This window comes from Macaca fascicularis, chromosome X (genome assembly GCF_037993035.2).
Source record: "Macaca fascicularis isolate 582-1 chromosome X, T2T-MFA8v1.1".
In the NCBI taxonomy this organism is placed as follows: Eukaryota; Metazoa; Chordata; class Mammalia; order Primates; family Cercopithecidae; genus Macaca; species Macaca fascicularis.
In genome coordinates, this window is record NC_088395.1 from 3059463 (window position 1) to 3078350 (window position 18888).

An 18888-nucleotide genomic window follows, 5' to 3' on the forward strand; every position below is an offset into this window, starting at 1 on the left:
TCTTTTCTTTTTAATATTACAGAAAACTGTCTCTAGATATTACTGGCATCAATAGGAAAAAGAAACATTAACATGTTGGTTTGTCTGTTTTATTCCCATGTTAAAGTCAATCTTTATTGTGAGTTGTTTAAAATGAAACCATCAGAAACGGTGTTGTGATTTAGAGGTTAGTTATGTTTTGCTCTCACAAAGTACTTCAGTTTAAAAATGAATGGGAAGAAAAGCATCCCAGAAACTGTAAATGAGATGCAAACAACTTCAGAGGTAATAGTCTTATTGGTGCTATGAGTCTCAAGCCATTAAACAAATCACCTCTTTGGGGAGGGTGCATGCAGGGACTGTCCCCACCCTCATTTCCAGCCTGATAGCCCCCTTCCCAACACCCAACACAAACACACAAACCTGCTGTGCAGGAAGTACCTCTATATATATATATATTTCTGCATCAGCCCCATGCTTTTTAGAGGGTTCCACCAAGTCCCGGCTGATGGTGCCCCCAGCATGGGACCTGCCAAGGTGCCGGATTTGAGAGACGAGGTGGCTAATCCCAGCAAGTGGGACCATGTGTTAAAATGGTTCATGTATAAAAAACAATTCCTAGACAGAGCCATTTTGCACCCCAAGGGCGGAAGAAAAAGAAGTTACAGTTAAAGCTCCACTTTCTGTTCTGCAAATATCACATGCGCCATCCCCCAGGATTCAAACAGGCTTTAGCAGACATGGAACCAACACAAATGCCCACCAATGATAGACTGGATAAAGAAAATGTGGTACATAGACACCATGGAATACTATGCAGCCATAAAAAGGAATGAAATCTTGTCCTTTCCAGGGATGTAGATGAAGCTGTAAGCCATCATCCTCAGCAAACTAACAAGGGGAAGAGAAAACCAAATGCTGCATGTTCTCACTCATAAATGGGAGTTGAACACTGAGAACACATGGGCACAGGGAGGGGAACAACACACACTGGGGCCTGCTGGGGGGTGGGGGGTGAAGGGAGGGAACATAGAGGATGGGTCAATAGGTGCAGCAAACCACCAGGGCACACATACACCTGTGTAACAAACCTGTACACTCTGCACATGTATCTTGGAACTTAAAGTTAAATAAATAAATAAATAAATCAAATGGGCTTTAGCACCTCTTCCCTTTTTCTTACTTCCATTACACAAGAAATGTGTCCTGATAAATTACAAGATTGTGAAAAGGGAAGCTGGCTTACATGTTACTATTCCCTCCTCTGGCAACGCCAGGCTGTTTTCCCCAATGAGCTATCATCGTTGTGGTTGGATGTTCAGATGGTCAACTCCTAGAGTCTAACAGCATTTCATTGAGAAACCTATTTAATCGTCTGTTGCCATGGGTTAGGGAAATTATTATCTTATTCCCTTAACATTTTGTTCTCTTGTTCTACCACTGTCAATAGGGAAGTTTCCATTTTACTCCCTCAATGTTTCATTCTGACTCTACCACTGTCAATAGAGAAATTTCCATCTTATTATGTCAATGTTTCATTCTCTTCTTCTACCACTGTCAATAGAGGAGAGTTTTTTTTTTTTTTTAACTTTGTTCTATAAGATGTCCAGGTACATTTACAGTTATTTTGCATTGGCTCAAATCTGACCATTTTACTTTTATTAAAACATCTCCATGGTGGATACTTCTCAAACACTAATTTAATCGGTTGTTCTGGGGATAGACGCTAGAAAGTAGCTAATACATTTTGTTGAAGAACTCCAAATGATTGTTGACTATTAAAATTGCAGTTGAGTACCTGTAGATCATAGCGACTAACAGTTAGGTCCACGAAACATTCGTGTGTATAAAATGAAACCAATATATTAAAATTTTACCTGGCACCCCACATCAAAATATGTTTTAAAAAAGATGTTGATATTTTTAATAGCCAAAATCTGCAGGAATTCTTTTACTGCCTCAAAGTCACAATTCTATCATCTACATGACTTATAAAATGGCACAGATGTTCTACTTATTTTTATTATTCTTAAATCGTTGCTGAAGTCTGTTTAAATCATCTTCATATGTTTAAGTGTGTGTCTCATTCATTCACCTTAACAATGTATTAAAGAAATGGTATCAAGGGAATTTTTCAACAAACTCTAAAGTTGTTCATGCTGCTCGTTGATAGACCTCACAGCAGTGGCAGCTGATGGATATATTCAGATAATCATCGAAAAAGCTGCGTTTAGCGTAACTAAAAGGTCTCCTCTCTATTCTGCCCATCTGCAGCTCCATAATTCTCGACAGAGCTACACAGAGGAAATGCACATATGAAGTTAAGTAAATGCACATACAAACATGCAAAACCAGATCAAGACGCACGCACTAACAGTGGAATGGTTCGGGAAGAAGGTGGTACAAACCCCAAATTGATTCTTTCCACGTGTTTAGCAATGCCAGCAGGCACGGAAGCCAGGGATCGGAACGTGCAGTGGACCTCGCTGGGGACGTAGCAGGCACAAGGATGCGGGCAGGCCAGCGCCATTCGCGGATGGCCCCAAAGCAGGATCAGCACCACGGAGAGGGCCCCCCAGTGCGCGCGCTTGGGCATCTTGTCGGGGTGCCTGATTCTCGGATACCTGAGGTAGAACAAGGAAAAGAGATGCGCTTATTCACAGTAGCACCGATTTCCTGTGGGCAATTTTTAAATTTGAATTGTGCATCAGGGTTTCAAGCTTCCCAGGACTTCACACGATGTGTTGTAGTGATGCTTAAACCATGGGAATTGAGAAGGATGAAACATGTTTTTTTCTAAACTTTTCACCATTCACTTTAATCATGACTATAGAATATAGTCCTGATTCTTGGCTTGGATACTATGATTTGGAAATCTATCTTGCACTCTGTAATTGTGGGTATGAAATAGAGAGAGGAGAGAGCGAGAGAGAGAAACAAGAAAAAGAGAGGTTTATATTTATGTTTCTATAATAAAAGAAATAATAAAATATTATGTTTCTGCCTCCAACAACGACTGAGCTATTATATATTGCATATATTTGAATTTAAAACATCCCAAGAAAAGTGTATTCGTATTCTTTCCTTTAATGATATTTCTCAAACCTTTAATTCTAGCTTCTTGAAGAGCTTAAAGAGGCATTTGCTAGGAGGATATTCATCCTGTTATTTCTGGGTTTATTTACTATCTTTATTTTATTTTATTTATTTATTTATTTATTTATTTTTCTTGGAAAAGCCAGCGAGTTTTTGTGATGATTTAGAGTTGCTGTTAATTGGGGAGGAAGTTTGGGGGAACCTCTGATCATTCAATAAACAGGAAGGGACTGCTTATGAAATATATTCAGGCAAACAGAAAAAAAAAATGGAGTCACTAAAAAATGGAAAAGCTCGGGTAAATGCTAGATTGCATCAGCTACTTCATTTAGAATGGCGGTGATCATTTTCTTCGTGCCCTGGCAATGCCTATGTCATCTAACCTTTTGTCATCTCTTAAATGGCGTTCACTTAAAAATAGTGGCACACATGGAAAGTAAATAGGGATACACAACAAACACGCGCCTGCCCATTCGCCCGGGTTCTGAACGAGCGCGAACTGCTGATTAAAAATTCTAAAATCCAGGCCAGGCTTAGTGGCTCACGTCTGTCATTCAGCACTTTCGGAGGCCAAGGCGGGCGGATCACCTGAGGTCGGGAGTTCGAGACCAGTCTGACCAACATGAAGAAACCCCGTCTCTACTAAAAAAAAAATACAAACAAACAAAACAAAATCAGCCGGGCGTGGTGGCGCATGCCTGAAATCTCAGCTGCCCGGGAAGCTGAGGCAGGAGATTCGCTTGAAGCCGGGAGGCGAAGGTTACGGTGAACCGAGATCGAGCCATTGCACCCCAGCCTGGGCAACAAGAGCGAAACTCCGTCTCAAAAAATAAAAATAAAAATCTAAAACCCTTCCTATAAGAGAGGAGCATCCCAAACCTGCAGCTTTCCCTGCCTTTAAGTGGCCTAGAAAAGGTTATCCTCTTAAGCCCGGGGGCGCGTCTCCCTTCAGCTGCCCATAAAGAACTGATTGCACACAGGTAGCTTTGCAAAAAAACAACTCCGGGTTCCGCCTCTGAGCGCTGGAACAAACCAGCTCCTGCAGCTCTGCAAAAGTCCTCGGAGTTTCCTCTCTCGCCAGAGCCCGGGCTTTCCCCGCCCCTGCCTGCGCGCCTGACCTCGGCGGTGGGCTGGTTCCAAGGGCAGCCGCGCCAGTCCCCAGCGTCCTGTGCCGGCGGGCGGACTTGGCCCGGGCGTTCCAGAGGACTCTTCAGCCCCAACTCCCTGTCCGGCCTCCCTCCGCCCCCTCCCCGGCACCAACCTCTCGGGAGACCCAGGAAACTCGCCCCCAGACAACCCTAATCCCAGGGACGCGGGGTCGGGTCTCTCCGCCGGGGAGAAAGCGGCCACGCGCCAGTTAGGCCGCCAGAGACGGTCTGCGAATCCCGTCGGGAAGCAGGGGTGGGGGCGTGAGGCCGTCTACTTTCTTTTTGGCCCGGGGCGGACAACCTGGAGTGGCCGGGCGGGCAGCCCTGAGCCCCTGGCCAGCTTCCAGAGTCCGCTGAGTCGCGTCGAGCTGGCTGCGGGGTGAATTACGCGCTTTCCCGGAATGCGGCTGGGGTGGCCCTGCGAGTCCCCGCCACCCGGGACTCGGACATCAAACCCCTTCTATCTGCGTGATGACTGTCCCGGTTTTTTTGCATGGCTCAGCTCACTCTAGGCGTTGGGTTGTCCCCTTTCCAGGGAAAGCCTGGGTAAGGGTAGGAGGAAAGAGGCGGGGAAGGAATGGGGGAAGAGAAGAGGGAGAGGAGACTTGAAGTAGCCACAGCCTGAGCAACTTGGAAAGAGGCTCCTCAAGTGCCCTTTCCCCCACCGATTGCAAGAGCAGAGTGGGCTTCACTTAGGAATTCCGTTGGCAGCTTCCCAGAAACGCGGGATGGCCGGGTTGAAGGTCTCCAGAGAGAGCGAGGGATGGGGAGCGCGTTGGGGAGAGGGAGGAAAGGAGGCATGGGATGTCTGGGCTTAATTAGACCTATTCAGTGCATCCTCCTTCAAGATCCGGCTCTCCTCCCTAACTGATCTTTAGTTACTTAAATTTGCAGGAATTCAGGTATCCTGATTTCTTAGCAACTTCAAACAGTGCTGGGGAACGGTGCAACCTACCTGCATGCAGGTCCTTTACCCCCAGTTTTCCCTTGGGTGTCTCAAATCCCTTCACCCCCTGCGGGCAGAAACGGCAGCCCTGGGGCGCCCTGGCCACCCTGGGTCCTCACCTGTCCTTGAGAAGCCGCCGCACACGGGAGCGGTGCGCCGAGAGCATCCACCGAGCTGGGGCGCGCGAGTCACGGCCGGGAGTCGGAGTCTGCCGGGGTCATGCCCTTCCCGGGGCCAGGGGTGAGGCAGCTCGGCTTCCCAGCGCGGCACAGCGAGCCGGCGCCCTTTTATTCCCGGCACTGCAAGGCTTCCCCAAGTCCACGCCTCGGCACACCCCCACCCTGCCCCACCCCGGGGAGACGGGGCGCGGGCCCGAGCCAAGGGACCCTGGCCGCGCCGCTCTGCGCTCAGCCTTCTTCTTGCGTCTTCATTGCGCCTGGGCCCGGGTGGGCATGCCTCGCCCACTCCCGCTGCAAGAACCGCAGGCGGCTCGGGGAAGGAGGGCTCTTTGTCAGAGAGAAGTCTGGAGACCCAGGAGAGAACGGTGAGATGCAGGGAGCGCGGTGAGAGCCGCAGTTGAGTCCGCGCTTGGAGAGCGCCTAAGCAGCGCTGGGAACGTTTCCGTTCCTTTCAGGAGAGAGAGAAGGAGCAGGGTTTGCGCTTCTCCCGGCCAGACGGCGTTTTCTCTGGCAGCTCTTCCCGGCCCGTGTGCAGGCAGGAGCGGGCTGGCCCCGCCGGCATCCAGCTAGCTGCAGGCAGGGCTGCAACGTGAGAGCCGCCGCCACGCCCTCCCGCCTCTCCGGGACTCCCCGGCGCCCGCCTCCCTCCCCCTGCCAGTCTTCTAGCCTGAAAGGTGGAACGGCTCCCTTCCGGCGTGGGGAGCCTTCGAGGGGCAGGGCGAGGGCTGGGACGTTCGGAGAGTCTGATGGTATTGTCCGGGGAGGGGGCGGAGGGATGGGGGGAGCGACCTGGCGACAAGGCAAAAAGTAGAGGGTGCAGAGGGTAGGTCCCTATTCCAGGAGGCAGAGGAGGAGGAGGAGGCCGTTGTCTGGCTTCCTGGATAAGTCAGACCTGGAATGGTGGGGAGAGGTCAGGCGAGGATCTTCAGTCAGCAGAGCCCACCTGGGGTAAAAACATGGAGCTCAGACAGGCGTGCAGGGCCCGGAAAGGCACCATTGCACCAGCTTGTTGCAGGGTGCACCAGCGACTGCTTTTCCTTGTTCCTCCGGTTAGCCGCATTCCTCTCCCTGAACCAGCATTTTGACAACACGTCCTTAGGGTGTTTACCTCTTGTGTTCTTTGATCTACAAAAGACATCTGTGAGCATAAAAAAAAAAAAAAAAATTATTTTTTTTTACAAGCCCAGTGGTACCATGTACTTGTACAACACATCCTGTCTGCTGAGATGCCCCTGAAGCAGGCTGATAGCATGCGGTATTTATTTATTTATTTATTTATTTATTTATTTATTTATTTGAGACGGAGTCTCGCTCTGTTGCCCAGGCTGGAGTGCCAGTGGTGTGATCTCGGCTCACTGTAACTTCTGCCTTCGAGGTGCAAGCGATTCTCCTACATCAGTCCCCCCATGTAGCTGGGACTGGAGGCTTACGCCACCACGCTGGGCTAATTTTTGTACTTTTTTTTTTTTTTTTTTTGTACAGACAGGGTCTCACTGCGTCGCTCAGGTTGGACTCGAATTTCTAGCCTCAAGTGATCCACCCACCTCCGCCTCCCAAAGTGCTGGGATTACAGGCGTGAGCCACCGAGCCCAGCAGGCATGCAGTTTTTTGAAGGCAATGCATGGAAAAAGTATAATTGAGAAGTGTCTGCTCTTTAGGTTCAGAAGTCCTGCCCTACATCTAGCACTCTGTCAGGGGTCTTTCAGGAGGAAGGAAGGACTAAGCCTAAGAAATAAGTTGCTTCCCCTGCATGGAGCCTGGACCATCTTAGCTCCTCCAAAGAAACACAACGTCTGGGAATTCCTCACCACCTGCCTCCCATGCCTAGGGTGGCTTCCACAGAGTTGAGAGTCAGACAGAGTTGAGAGTCAGGAAACACTGGTTCATAAATGGGAATTCATTCCTTCTCTAGCTTTCGTTTTCAGTGTGTGTTGACATAGTTCCAGGGAATAGTCAAATAATACCCTTAGGTAGCCTCTTTCTGGGCATGCCCCAAATCCACTGATTAAATTACAAAACAAAACAGAAAACAACTGTCTCTTGAACACGTCTTTACCTCTGTTAATGATGTTGCCACCCATCTCATCAGCTAAACTAGAAACTCAAGGCATCGTTGCCTTCTGCCTCTCTTTCATGTCTTCGTCACAGTCAACTGGTTGCCAAGTTTAGATCCTGATGCCTAAGAATCTCTGGGCCCAACGTGCTCTTCTCTCCACCTCTCTCACTGCAGTTGCATAGATATGTCTTAGATTTTGACAACTTCTTCCTCCACCAACTCCTTCTCATTCATCCCTTCCAGGCCATCACTGAAACTTAGAGGGGTGCCATCATCCTCACACCCAAGGCTGAAGTTTTCCATGGGTGGCCGGTGCCATGCCCTGTGCTTCCCAGCCTGCCTGTCCCTGGGATCTTCCTTTTGGTGATAGGACTGGCTCGTCAAGATCAGGTAGCACATCCCTGATTTTTGTTGTCGGTTCATGCCACTGTTTTGACAAAGTTCTCCTCAGTCTCCATTGTATAGTATTTCCTTACCTCCGTGCCCATTGCTAATGTGGGCTTTTTCCTGCATTGTGGACAATCACTCACCTTCTTTTTATGCCATCATAGCTTCTTGACACCTGGAGTATAGCACAGAGCTTGGCATACACTAGGTGTTCAATGGAATGAATGAATGTGTGCATGACTGAGGTTGAATTCTATTAAGAAATGTCTAGATTTGGCCAGGCACAGTGGCTCACACCTGTAATCCCAGCACTTTGGGAGGCCAAGGTGGGAGGATTGCTTGAGTCCAGGAGTTTGAGACCAGCCTAGGCAACATGGCAAAGCTCTATCTCTACAAAAAAAAAAAAAAAATAGCCAGGCATGGCGGCATATGCCTGTAGTTCCAGCTATATACTGGGGGCTGACAAGGGAGAATTGCTTGAGCCTGAGAGGCAGAGTTTGCAGTGAGCCAAGTTCACACCATCGCATTCCAGTCAGGGTGACAGAGTAAGACCCTGCCTTAAAAAAAAAAAAAAAAAATTCCGAATTTCCCTGCAGTAAGGAAATCTGTTTATACTACCTTATCCAGGGGGATTATTATTGGCACATTTAATAGATAGTATCTATTAATACCTCTAAATACTTGTGCTACCTGTACAATCTGCACCCCAAAAGTGGTTTATCGAAGTCTAGTTAAAGGCGTAGGTTTACGGAAATGAGATGGTTAACTCAAACATAGCGGTTTTAATTCCTTACAAGTGTGAAGTAAATAAAATGCCAAGTCAACTAATTAAATTCTGCTTTGAAAATTTCATGCATAGGATGAGGGGGAGTAAGCAGTGGAAAGAGACGGCTGAATGGGTGCAGGGTTTTAGCTTGGGGTGACAGAAATATTTCGGAACTACATGTTGGTGATGGTTGCACAACATTAAAGATGTACAAAATGCCATTACATTGTTACTTTAGCATGGTTTACTTTATGATGTGAATTTCATCTCAATAAATTATTTTTTAATAACACACATACTAATAAAAATAAATGCCTAGACTAGAAAAGTCCCAGGGCATAACTTGCACAATAAATCCACAAATAAAGCATTATGGAATCTCGTCATTCCGTCCTTTCTTAAAATAAAATGCATATTTTGCTGCATTTAGTCTTTTTTTGTTTTGATGTTTGTCCTGCTAATGTTGCCTGCTTGCTTGGTTATGTGTTCCTAGAGCAGGGACCATGTTTTATTAATTGTCGAATCCCTTGAAGTGCCAAGAGAGTTCCTTAAATACAGGAGGTTTGGAGTACATGTTGGCTAAATTAAATTCATCTGTTTGCTAATAATTCCACCATGTGGAGGATGAGGAGGGATGATCAAATGACGGGCAGGTCAGTCCTTGTAGCTACAGAATGTACTTCAAGCAAAAGAATGATACTGAGCTCAGTGATTAACAAAAGGTCAGAGCCTTCCTAATCGCCAAATGCCATGGAACCTGATGGATTGCAGTTTGTTGCAGGATGCACCAGTGAAAGTGACTTTTACCAGCCACTGCTTTTCACTGTTCCTCTGGTTAGCAGCATTTCTCTTCCTGAGCCAGCATTTTGACAACGTGTCCTTATCATCAGCGTTTGCCTGTTTTGTCTTTGATCTACAAAAGACATCTGTGAGTATAAAAAAAAAAAAAAAAAAAAAAAAAGCTTTTTTTTTTGACAAGCCTAATGGTACCATTTCCTTGTGTAACCAATCCTGTTTGCTGAGATGCCCCTGAAGCAGGCTGGTGGCATGCCAGTTTTAAAAAGCGATGTGTGGAAAAGACATGATTGAGAAGTGCCTGCCCTTTAAATTCAACCCGCTAGACTCATGCATTCAGAAGGAAATCCAAACAGGTTTGCTAGTTCACTTCCCATTACCCAACCCTGACCCTCCACAGAGGCCCTCTCTCCTCTAGAAATGTGGAGATAGGGAAACTTGCAGCCCAGGAGACCCAGGAGGCCCTTACCCTGGGGAAGCCATCATCCCTCTGCCTCCGTCATAAGATCTTTAAAATCCACTTTTCTTGCAAGGCTTTAACCAACAGCAGAACCATAGGTGGTTAAGTCAGACAGATAGTAGAGCTCAAACCACCTCCTCCTACTACTCGCTATTTCTTGGCCAGAGGGCCTAGAACACACTATTCTCCCTTCCTAAAACTAGATTTCTCAGGGGTACAATAAGGGTAATTTTACCTCTTGGAGGTGTCGTAAAGACAGAATGCAATGCTGTATAGAGAGAACTGAACATACTACCTGCACCACATCTGCAGTTAATATTTATATATAGGATCCAGTGAACCTACAGTCATTTTTTCAACTTTATTGCTGTGTCTTTCATCTTCCTATCCAGGTTTTACCCCAATGCAGTCTCTGGAGGTGCACTGGCTGTTTTGTGTATGAACTGCAGTTCCTGGCGATTCTGATTTCAATGTGAAAATCTAATATTCTAAAGGACTCTGTGGATCACTATGTAATTTTCTTAACAGGGGTTGTAAAAGTAACTTTCTTAGTCACATGCCTGCAAACCCCACTGCTTCCCAAACTCTGTAATCAGGAGAAGGGCTGACCTAGTGAATACCCTTGGATGACTGGAGGGAAAAAAAATAGTCTACACAGGAAATCTCTACTTCAAACTCATGGGCTTGCATAGCTCAGAAATCCCGGGGGCAGACTAATAGCTAGTGGGCTTGTATCTTTATTTGAGCAGAAACAGACTTTCAGGAATTTTCCATGGGAACTTGCCCTCATCCGTCTAGGGTAAACCTTAAATGAAAATACGGGCTACTGGCCACCTCGATGAAAAGGAGGGGGTATTTTTGTTTTCCTTCTTATCCTCTTAGCACAGCCAGGAGGAATACCCTGTTCTGTTGCATGTACTAAAATGTTCCCAGATTTTCTCAACAGCATACTTTAAAATAGAACAGCAGCGTGGAAAATAAGTAAATAAATACAAAGAACATGTCAGAGAAACCCTCTAGATCTCCTGAACACAGTTGAGTTATCTCTGCAAATTAGGCTGGAGAAAATTCTGCTTAGCATGGTGCACATCAGCCTACAGAGAAAACACGTCGTGGAGAAGTGAACTTGCCTGACCCAGCTTGGGCGGACGTGCCGATGGGGATATCTGGGCAAAATGAAAGCTGTTTATCTACTACTGTCTCTTACCGTGACCAGCAGCACCTAGAACATGGAACTCACAGACACAAGCTTCTCCGCTCTGGATCCCTAAAATTTCAATTGGTAGAAAACCAGCTGCAGAAGATGAGATCACAGAAGGTTGTCCCATTCCTCCCCAACCCAGACCACACAGGCCAGTGAATTGCAGACAGGGAAAGGCAAGGAAATGTCAGCAATTATTAATGAATCCCTTCAAAGACCTCAATCCTAGATGGGTAATTCAGCAGAAATCAAGACCTAGCTCACTTTTTTTTTTTTGAGATGAAGTCTTACTCTGTTGTCCAGGCTGGAGTGCAGTGATGGAATCTTGGCACACTGCAACCTCCACCTCCTGGGTTCAGGCGTTTCTCCTGCCTCAGACTCCCAAGTAGCTGGGACTGCAGGTATGCACCACCATGCCTGGCTAATTTTTGTATTTTTAGTAGAGACAGGGTTTCACCATGTTGGCCAGGCTGGTCTCGAATTCCTGACCTCAGGTCATCCATCTGTCTTGCCCTCCCAAAGTGCTGGGATTACAGGCGTGAACCACCACACTCGGCCCATCTCACTTTTCAAAATAAAAATGGCACAGGGTCTCTTTTCCAACGTGAAACTATTCATTTCAGAAAGATGTTCTATAAATGATGAACACTCACAATTCTGGAGTTCACACCAAGAGGGAGCCCTAATGAAAACTACGGACTTTGGGTGACTTTGGTGTCTCTGTGTGGGTTCATCTGTTGTAACAGACGTCTCACCCTGCTGAGAGATATTGATCATGGAAGAGCGGGTGTGTGTGTAGGAAAGGGATATATAAAAATTTCTGTGCCTTCTGCTCAATTTTGCAGCTCAGACTGCTCTAAAAATAAAGTCTAGTTTTTAAAAGTCTATATTTAAAGAGTTGAGACTCTTTCTTTCCCGTGTTCTGTTTTGGCTTACGTTTTTGCTGATTCGTCTTCTTTCAGACAAGCTGCCTCTTGGAATACAAACCAAATGGCTTCTAGGGGATTCCACATGGAAGCTGCCCTAGAAGCTTGTGAGGAAGAAGGAAAGAATGTCACTGAAACTAGTCTGAGCACTAATGGCTGGTGGAGACCTTGCCCTCGAGTGGCATGGTCTAGAAATCTCCTAGGGCAGCGGTCCCTAATGTTTTTGGCACCAGGACCAATTTCATGGAAGACAGCTTTTCTGTGGAGCAGGATAGGGGTGGGACATATGGTTTTGGGATGGTTCAAGCACATTACATTTATTGTGCACTTTATTTATATTATTATTCCACTGTAATATACAATGAAATAATTCTACAACTCACTATCACGTAAAATCCATGGGAGCCCTGTGCTTGTTCTGCTGCAGCTAGACAGCCCCATCTGGGGGTGATGGGATAGACAGTGACAAATCATCAGGCATTAGATTCTCATAAGGAGCCTGCAACCTAGATCCTTCATATGTGCAGTTCACAATAGGGTTTCTGCTCCAGTAAGAATCTGATGCTGCTGCTGATCTGACAGGAGGTGGAGCTCAGGATGGGAAGCAGCTGTAAACACAGACGAAGCCTCGCTCACTGGCCTGCTGCTCGCCTCCTGCTGTGCAACCTGGTTTCTAACAGGCTGGTAGCAGTCTATGGCCTATGGGGTTGCAAACCCCTGTCCTGTGACATTCTTCTTACATGTGGATGGATTCCAAGACCCATCTCACTTTTCGAAATAAAAATGGCAAATGGCCTCTCCTTCAGCATGAAACTATTAATTCAGAAAGATGTCCTATAAATAATGAACACTCAGAATTCTATAGGACACCGCGTGAAGTGCCTTCCGTTTTGGTAAGAAGTCCTCTTTCATGAATTAGAAGAAGCGGCCTTAGTTAACAGACCGAGGGGGACTCACGGAGCAAGCTTGAAGTTATTCTTAAAATACAGAAGAGGAAATTAGTTCTCATACACAGTGACCTTCACTTGTGCCTAATCATGAGATTGAAACATACTGAGATTTACTCGATTTTAAATACAGGTGTGTGTTGTAAGTGGACAAGCTTAGAGATTCACTAAAACTCAGACTAAATTCAAAGGAGCACTAATGTATTTTAAAGAAGTATCAAAACACTTTGGAACATGCACTTTAAAGATATAAATATAACTCTTATGAATAAAGTAAAAGAAACAAATAACTCAAAGCCGTTAGAAAGCCTGGATGAGAAAATTCAGCTTGTAAATGTTGCCCTGAATACATTACAAAGAAAAAGGCAAAATAGTATTTAGCTTAAACAGAAACTGTGTGGTTTGGTAATTATTCTTAGTTAACCTTCAAACGTGGGCACAATCTGTATGCATTTCCCAGGACTGCCACACAAACCGCCACTGAGTGCCTTAGGACAACAGAAATGTATGCTCTCCCAGTTCTGGAGGCCAGAAGACTGAGGTCAAGGTGTGGGCAGGGCTGCACCCTCTCTGGAGGCTCTAAGGGAGGATCCTTCCTCCCTCTCCCAGCTCCTGGGGGCTCCAGGCATTCCTGAGCTTGTGGCCGCATCACTCCAGTCTCTGCCTCTGTCTCCACGCGGCCTTCTCCTTTGTGTCTGCACCATCTCCTCTTCTGTCTCTTAGAAGGACACCTGTCATTGCATTTAGGGTCGATTCCAGGATGATCTCATCCCAAGATCCTTAACTAAATATTTTTACATCCTCTTTCCCAGAGCCTATGAAAACGTTACCTTATATGTCAATAGGGGAATCAAAGTTGGAGGGAAAATGAAGTTTGCTCATCAGCTGATCCTAAAATGAGGAGATTATTCTGGGTTATCCAAGTGGACCCCATGTAATTGCAAGGGCTCTTAAAAGTAGAAGAGGGAGGCAGAAATGGAGGTTAGAATGATGAGATGTGAAACGGTCTCTGCTGGTTGTTGCTGGTTTTGAAGATGAAGGAAGAAACCACATTCCAAGGAATGCAGGCAGCCTCTAGGAGGTACAAACTGCAAGGAAATGGATTCTTTCCTGCATCCTCCAGAAGGAACCAACCTGGCTGACACTTTGATTTCAGCCCCAGGAGACTCATTTAGGACTTCTGATTTCTAGAACTGCACGTGAATAAATGTGCATTGTTTTCAACCAGTGTTTTTGGTATTTGTTTTAGCAGCCACAGGAAACTCATACAGAGCTCTTGCACAGGGTCTACCATCTCTCCTGATAATTGACACGTGATTTGTGAGCTGACTCCCTGGACAGGCGTGTGGTTGCTGAAGGGAAGATTTGACACTTCTTAAATTACCAAATCCACTACTCCTCTGGTAAAGGAACTAGAGGAAAGAACCAAGAACCAACACATGAAGGTAGGTTTTGCTTTGTTTTTATTATTATGTCATATTGTATTTTTATTATAAGGCAGAGTATTTTACCCATGGGTTTTTATTTTGAAAATTATTAGACATGATTGATTATTAATATTATCTTATCTGATAATATAATTATTAATGTTTAATCTAATAATATTATAATATCTTATCTAATGATATTAGATAAGACTAAATTATTATAAGATAATTGTTTATGATCAGTCTTTCCTCATTTATTTCTCAGGCATAATCATTGTAAAGATAGGCATAAGTATGAGTGTTATTCTTTCATTATTTAAAATATTTTAATTGGCACACATCTATATGTATTAATAAATGATTTGCTATATATAAAAATTCTGAGAAATTAAAAGAAATTCCTAAAGGCTACTTTGTGTTTAAGACTGGAAGAAGAGAGAGGCGATAGACAAAAAGGCTTAGTACTGAATTTTTTTTTCTTTTTTTTTACTCTAAGCATTTTTGGTTTTATACCCAAAAGGGGGATTTGTCTGATTTAGAAAGAATGTCTTCTGATTTTTATGTTTAAAAGGACCACTGAATGTTTTATTGCCTTGACGTTTAAACTTAAAGCCATTAAGGAATATGAGGTTAACCTAGTTAAACTCCTAAAAGACCAAGGCGCATTGTGCTTTTCATCTCCTGGTTTTTCTTTTTTTTTTTTCTTTTACTCTGAAATAATCTTTTTTAGGGGGAGATTGAGTCTTGCTCTATTGCCCAGGCTGGAGTGCAGTGGCGTGATCTCAGCTCACTGCAACTTCCACCTCCCGAGTTCAAGCTATTCTCCTGCCTCAGCCTCCCAAGCAGTTGGGACTATACGCATGCACCACCACGCCCGGCTAATTTTTGTATTTTTAGTAGAGACGGGGTTTCATCATATGGGTCAGGCTGGTCTTGAACTCCTGACCTCGTGATCTGCCCGCCTCGGCCTCCCAAAGTGCTAGGATTACAGGCGTGAGTGACCGCACCTGGCCGAAATAATCTTTTAAAAAGAAATACTACTCGTTTAAATAAAATGTGTCTGAAGTTTAGTAATTCCATGAGTTTCACTTTCTATTTTGGAGTAAAACTCATATAACATAAAATGGACTATTTTAACCATTTTGAAGTATGATTCAGTGGCATTTAGTGCAGTGGTCCCCAACCTTTTTGGCACCAGGGACTGGTTTAGTGGAAGACAATTGTTCCAAGGACGGTAGTGGTGGGGTTGAGGAGGTTGGTTCCAGGATAATTCGAGTATGTTACATTTATTGTGCACTTTATTTCTATTATTATTCCATTGTAATATATAAGGAAATAATTCTACAACTCACCATAATGTGGAATAGGTGGGAGCACTGAGCTTGTTTTCCTACAAGACAGTCCCATCCGGGGGTGATGGGAGACAGTGACAGATCATCAGGCCTTAGATTCTCATAAGGAGCATGCAACCTAGATCCCTCACATGCTCAGTTCACAGTAGGGTTTGCTCTCCTATGAGAATCTAATACCACCACTGATCTGACAGGAGGTGGAGCTCAGGTGGTAATGTGAGCCATGGGGAGCAGCTGTAAATAGGCATGAAGCTTTGCTCACTCACCTGCCTCTCACCTCCTGCTGTGTGGCCTGGTTCCTAATAAGCCATGGACAGGAGTCAGTCCATGGCCTAGGGGTTAGAAACCCCTGCTATAGTGCATTCACAATATTATGCAATTATCATCACTATCTAGTTCCTAAACATTTTAAACATCCCAAAAGGAAACCCTATGTCCATTAAGCAGTCACTCTCCATTCTCCTTTTCTCCTAGTCCCTGGAAACCAATTATTTTATGTTTTCTGTCCATAGATTTAGCTATTCTTGAAATTTAATGTAAATGGAATGATATAATATGTGGTCTTTTGTGACTGGCTTCTTTTACTGAGCATGGTGTTTTCAAGGTTCACACATATAGTAGCCTGTATTAGACCTTCATTCCATTTCATGAATGAATCATATTAGACTGTAGGAATTGAACATATTGAACATATTTTGTTTATTTCTTGATCATTGGATGGATAGGTAAAATTATATGTCACGCTTTTTTTTTTTTTATTTGAGACAGAGTTTCACTGTCACCCAGGCTGGAGTGCAGTGGCGCCATCTTGGCTCACTGCAACCTCTACCTCCCAGGCTCAAGCGATTCTCCTGCCTTAGCCTCCTGAGTAGCTGGGACTACAGGCACGTGCCACCACTTCCGGCTAATTTTTTGTATTTTTGGTAGAGACGGAGTTTCACCATGTTGGCCAGGCTGGTCTTAACTCACAACCTCAAGTGATCCCTCTGTCTCAGCCTCCCAAAGTGCTGGGATTACAGGCATGAGCCACCATACCCAGCCTATAATGTTTTTTAGTAAAGAACCAAATATGTTAGCATCCATTTTCAATCTAGTGAAATAGGCACAGAATCTGCACATCATGAAATGAGCACCCATGGATATGATGCACAGAACATCTGAAAGCCACTGTGAAACCACACTTCCCATGTTTCTCCAGGAGCGTTATAATAGAACCCTTAATATAAACAATATTTGCACAGCAAGCACAGACTTCTTATTTACGAACTCTCAGCATACTCTATTTTTTTCTTAACAGGTAAACTTATCTATCCATCCTCCATGTATCCATCTATATTTCTATCAATCTATAAATTGTCTTATATATATATATCTATGTATCTGATCTCTATCAGTTGTCTAATTTATCACCTACTGATTGGTTCTCCTCTATCCCAGGGGTCCCCAACCCCCAGGCCATGGACTGGTACCAGTCGGTGGCCTGATAGGAACTGGCACACACAGCAGGAAGTGAGCAGCAGGTGAGAGAGTGAAGCTGCGTCTGTATTGACAGTTGCCCCCCATCGCTTGCATTACTGCTTGAACTCCACTTCCTGTCAGATTAGCGGCCGCATTAGATTCTCACAGGAGCAAGAACCCTATTGTGAACTGTGCATGTGAGGGATCTAGAGTTTGCCACATGCTCCTTATGAGAATCTAATGCCTGATGATCAGTCACTGTCTCCCACCACCCCCAGATGGGACCATCTAGTTGCAGGAAAGCAAGCTCAGGGCTCCACTGATTCTACATGATGGTGAGTTGTAAAATTATTTCATTATATATTATAATGTAATCACAATACAAATAAAGTATACAATAAATGCAATGCCCTTGAATCATCCTAAAACCACCTCTCCATCAAGTCCATGGAAAAATTGTCTTCCCTGAAACTGGTTCCTCATGCCAAAAAGGTTGAGGACTGCTGGTCTATCCATCATCTATCATCTCTATGGTCTATCTTTCTATCTATTTTCTATCTATCTTTATATCCACCTACCCATACTTGAGATAAGTTTGAACATTCATTTTTTATTAATTTCATAAAAAATAGCCTTCTTCAAAGGTTAGCTAGAATCATGTGTGATTATTTTTTTCTTCAATAGAATAAAATGCAGTTGTAATAAAATACAGTCTAAATTCTTTAGAAAGTGACTTTATTGTAATACTTTCATTTACTTTTTTTCTCTTGGCAAATGTGTGAGACTTTCCTAAAACACTATATAAACTTTTTGCATGTATGTATGTCTGGTTTTTGTTATTGTTGTTGTTTGTGCTACAGTGTGGGTAATCAAATAACAAAAATATTTGTTTTATTCTCATCATCCAGGCTTTATATAATTCTTGGGACTTAATTGATGAGTGATGTATCGGAGGTGTCTAAAAAAAGGGTGATTTCTAGTTCTTTCTTTTAGTCAATCCTTCAAAGTCCGTACATTCTTCTGTTTCCTAAGGTGTCAGGGTGTTAAGAAAAATAAAAAACTTGACTTGAAAATGCTTGTACAATTTAAATACTGTGTTTGTTTGGCAGAAATAGTGTTTTAACAAGAGTACCATTTGTTTCTGCCTCACTGATAAGAATTCTGGAGATGGAAAACCCAAGGCTGGAGTTCTGGGATACCAGCACCCTCTTCCCTTAGCATGTGAACTCCCACATTTAACAAAAGCTGTTGCCCAGGCGTGGTGGCTCCCACCTGTCATCCCAGCACTTCAGGAGGCCAATGCAGGCAGATCACTTGAGGTCAGGAGTTCAAGACCAGCCTGGCCAACATGGCGAAATTCCATGGCTACTAAAAATACAAAAATTAACCAGGCATGGTGGCACACGCCTGTAATCCCAGCTACTCAGGAGGCTGAGGCGGGAGAATTGCTTGAACCCAGGAGGCGGAGGTTGCAGTGAGCCTAGGTCGTGCCTCCAGCCTGGACAGAGCCAGACTCCACCTCAAAAAAAAAAAAAAAAAAAAAAAAAAAGACAAAAAGCTGCTGACTCTTCAGCCACCCCATCTGTATTCCAGACATAAATCAGGAGAACAGGAGGAAGGAAGAAAAACAAACAAAACAAGACCCCCTCCAGGAGCTCCCAGCACCACTGAACTTTCACAGCGTCAACTGGAAGAGTGTTTAGAAAAGAATAAATTTTTCTGTTGAGCATATTGCATAGTGTGTGGGTATGTGAGTGGTTTTCCC

The 18888-nt window shown here is 44.4% G+C and overlaps 1 protein-coding gene and 1 long non-coding RNA gene across 5 annotated transcripts in view; one reads left to right on the forward strand and one right to left on the reverse strand.

Annotated features, from left to right (window-relative positions):
• The window catches only part of MXRA5 (matrix remodeling associated 5), a 34380-nt gene extending 28472 nt beyond the window's left edge, over nucleotides 1-5908 (reverse strand). The window contains exons 1-2 of the mRNA XM_005592897.4: nucleotides 5289-5908; nucleotides 2388-2603 (exon numbers count right to left, since the gene is read on the reverse strand). Of these exons, the coding sequence (XP_005592954.3) occupies nucleotides 2388-2603; nucleotides 5289-5335 (263 nt within the window). The 5' untranslated portion in view covers nucleotides 5336-5908. The remainder of the gene's footprint in view (nucleotides 1-2387; nucleotides 2604-5288) is intronic.
• A 93-nt stretch (nucleotides 5909-6001) lies between these two features.
• On the forward strand, nucleotides 6002-18859 carry LOC102141165 (uncharacterized). 4 transcript variants are annotated; one of them, XR_006695556.3, is made up of 5 exons: nucleotides 6002-6448; nucleotides 7648-7794; nucleotides 9339-9485; nucleotides 14136-14331; nucleotides 18281-18859. It is a non-coding gene; the product is annotated as an uncharacterized lncRNA (long non-coding RNA). The 4 variants fall into 4 exon arrangements; XR_012429907.1 differs by lacking the exons at nucleotides 9339-9485; nucleotides 18281-18859 and adding an exon at nucleotides 17103-17271; XR_012429906.1 differs by lacking the exon at nucleotides 18281-18859 and having other exon boundaries at nucleotides 9329-9485; nucleotides 14136-14322.
• The last annotated feature ends 29 nt before the right edge of the window (nucleotides 18860-18888 follow it).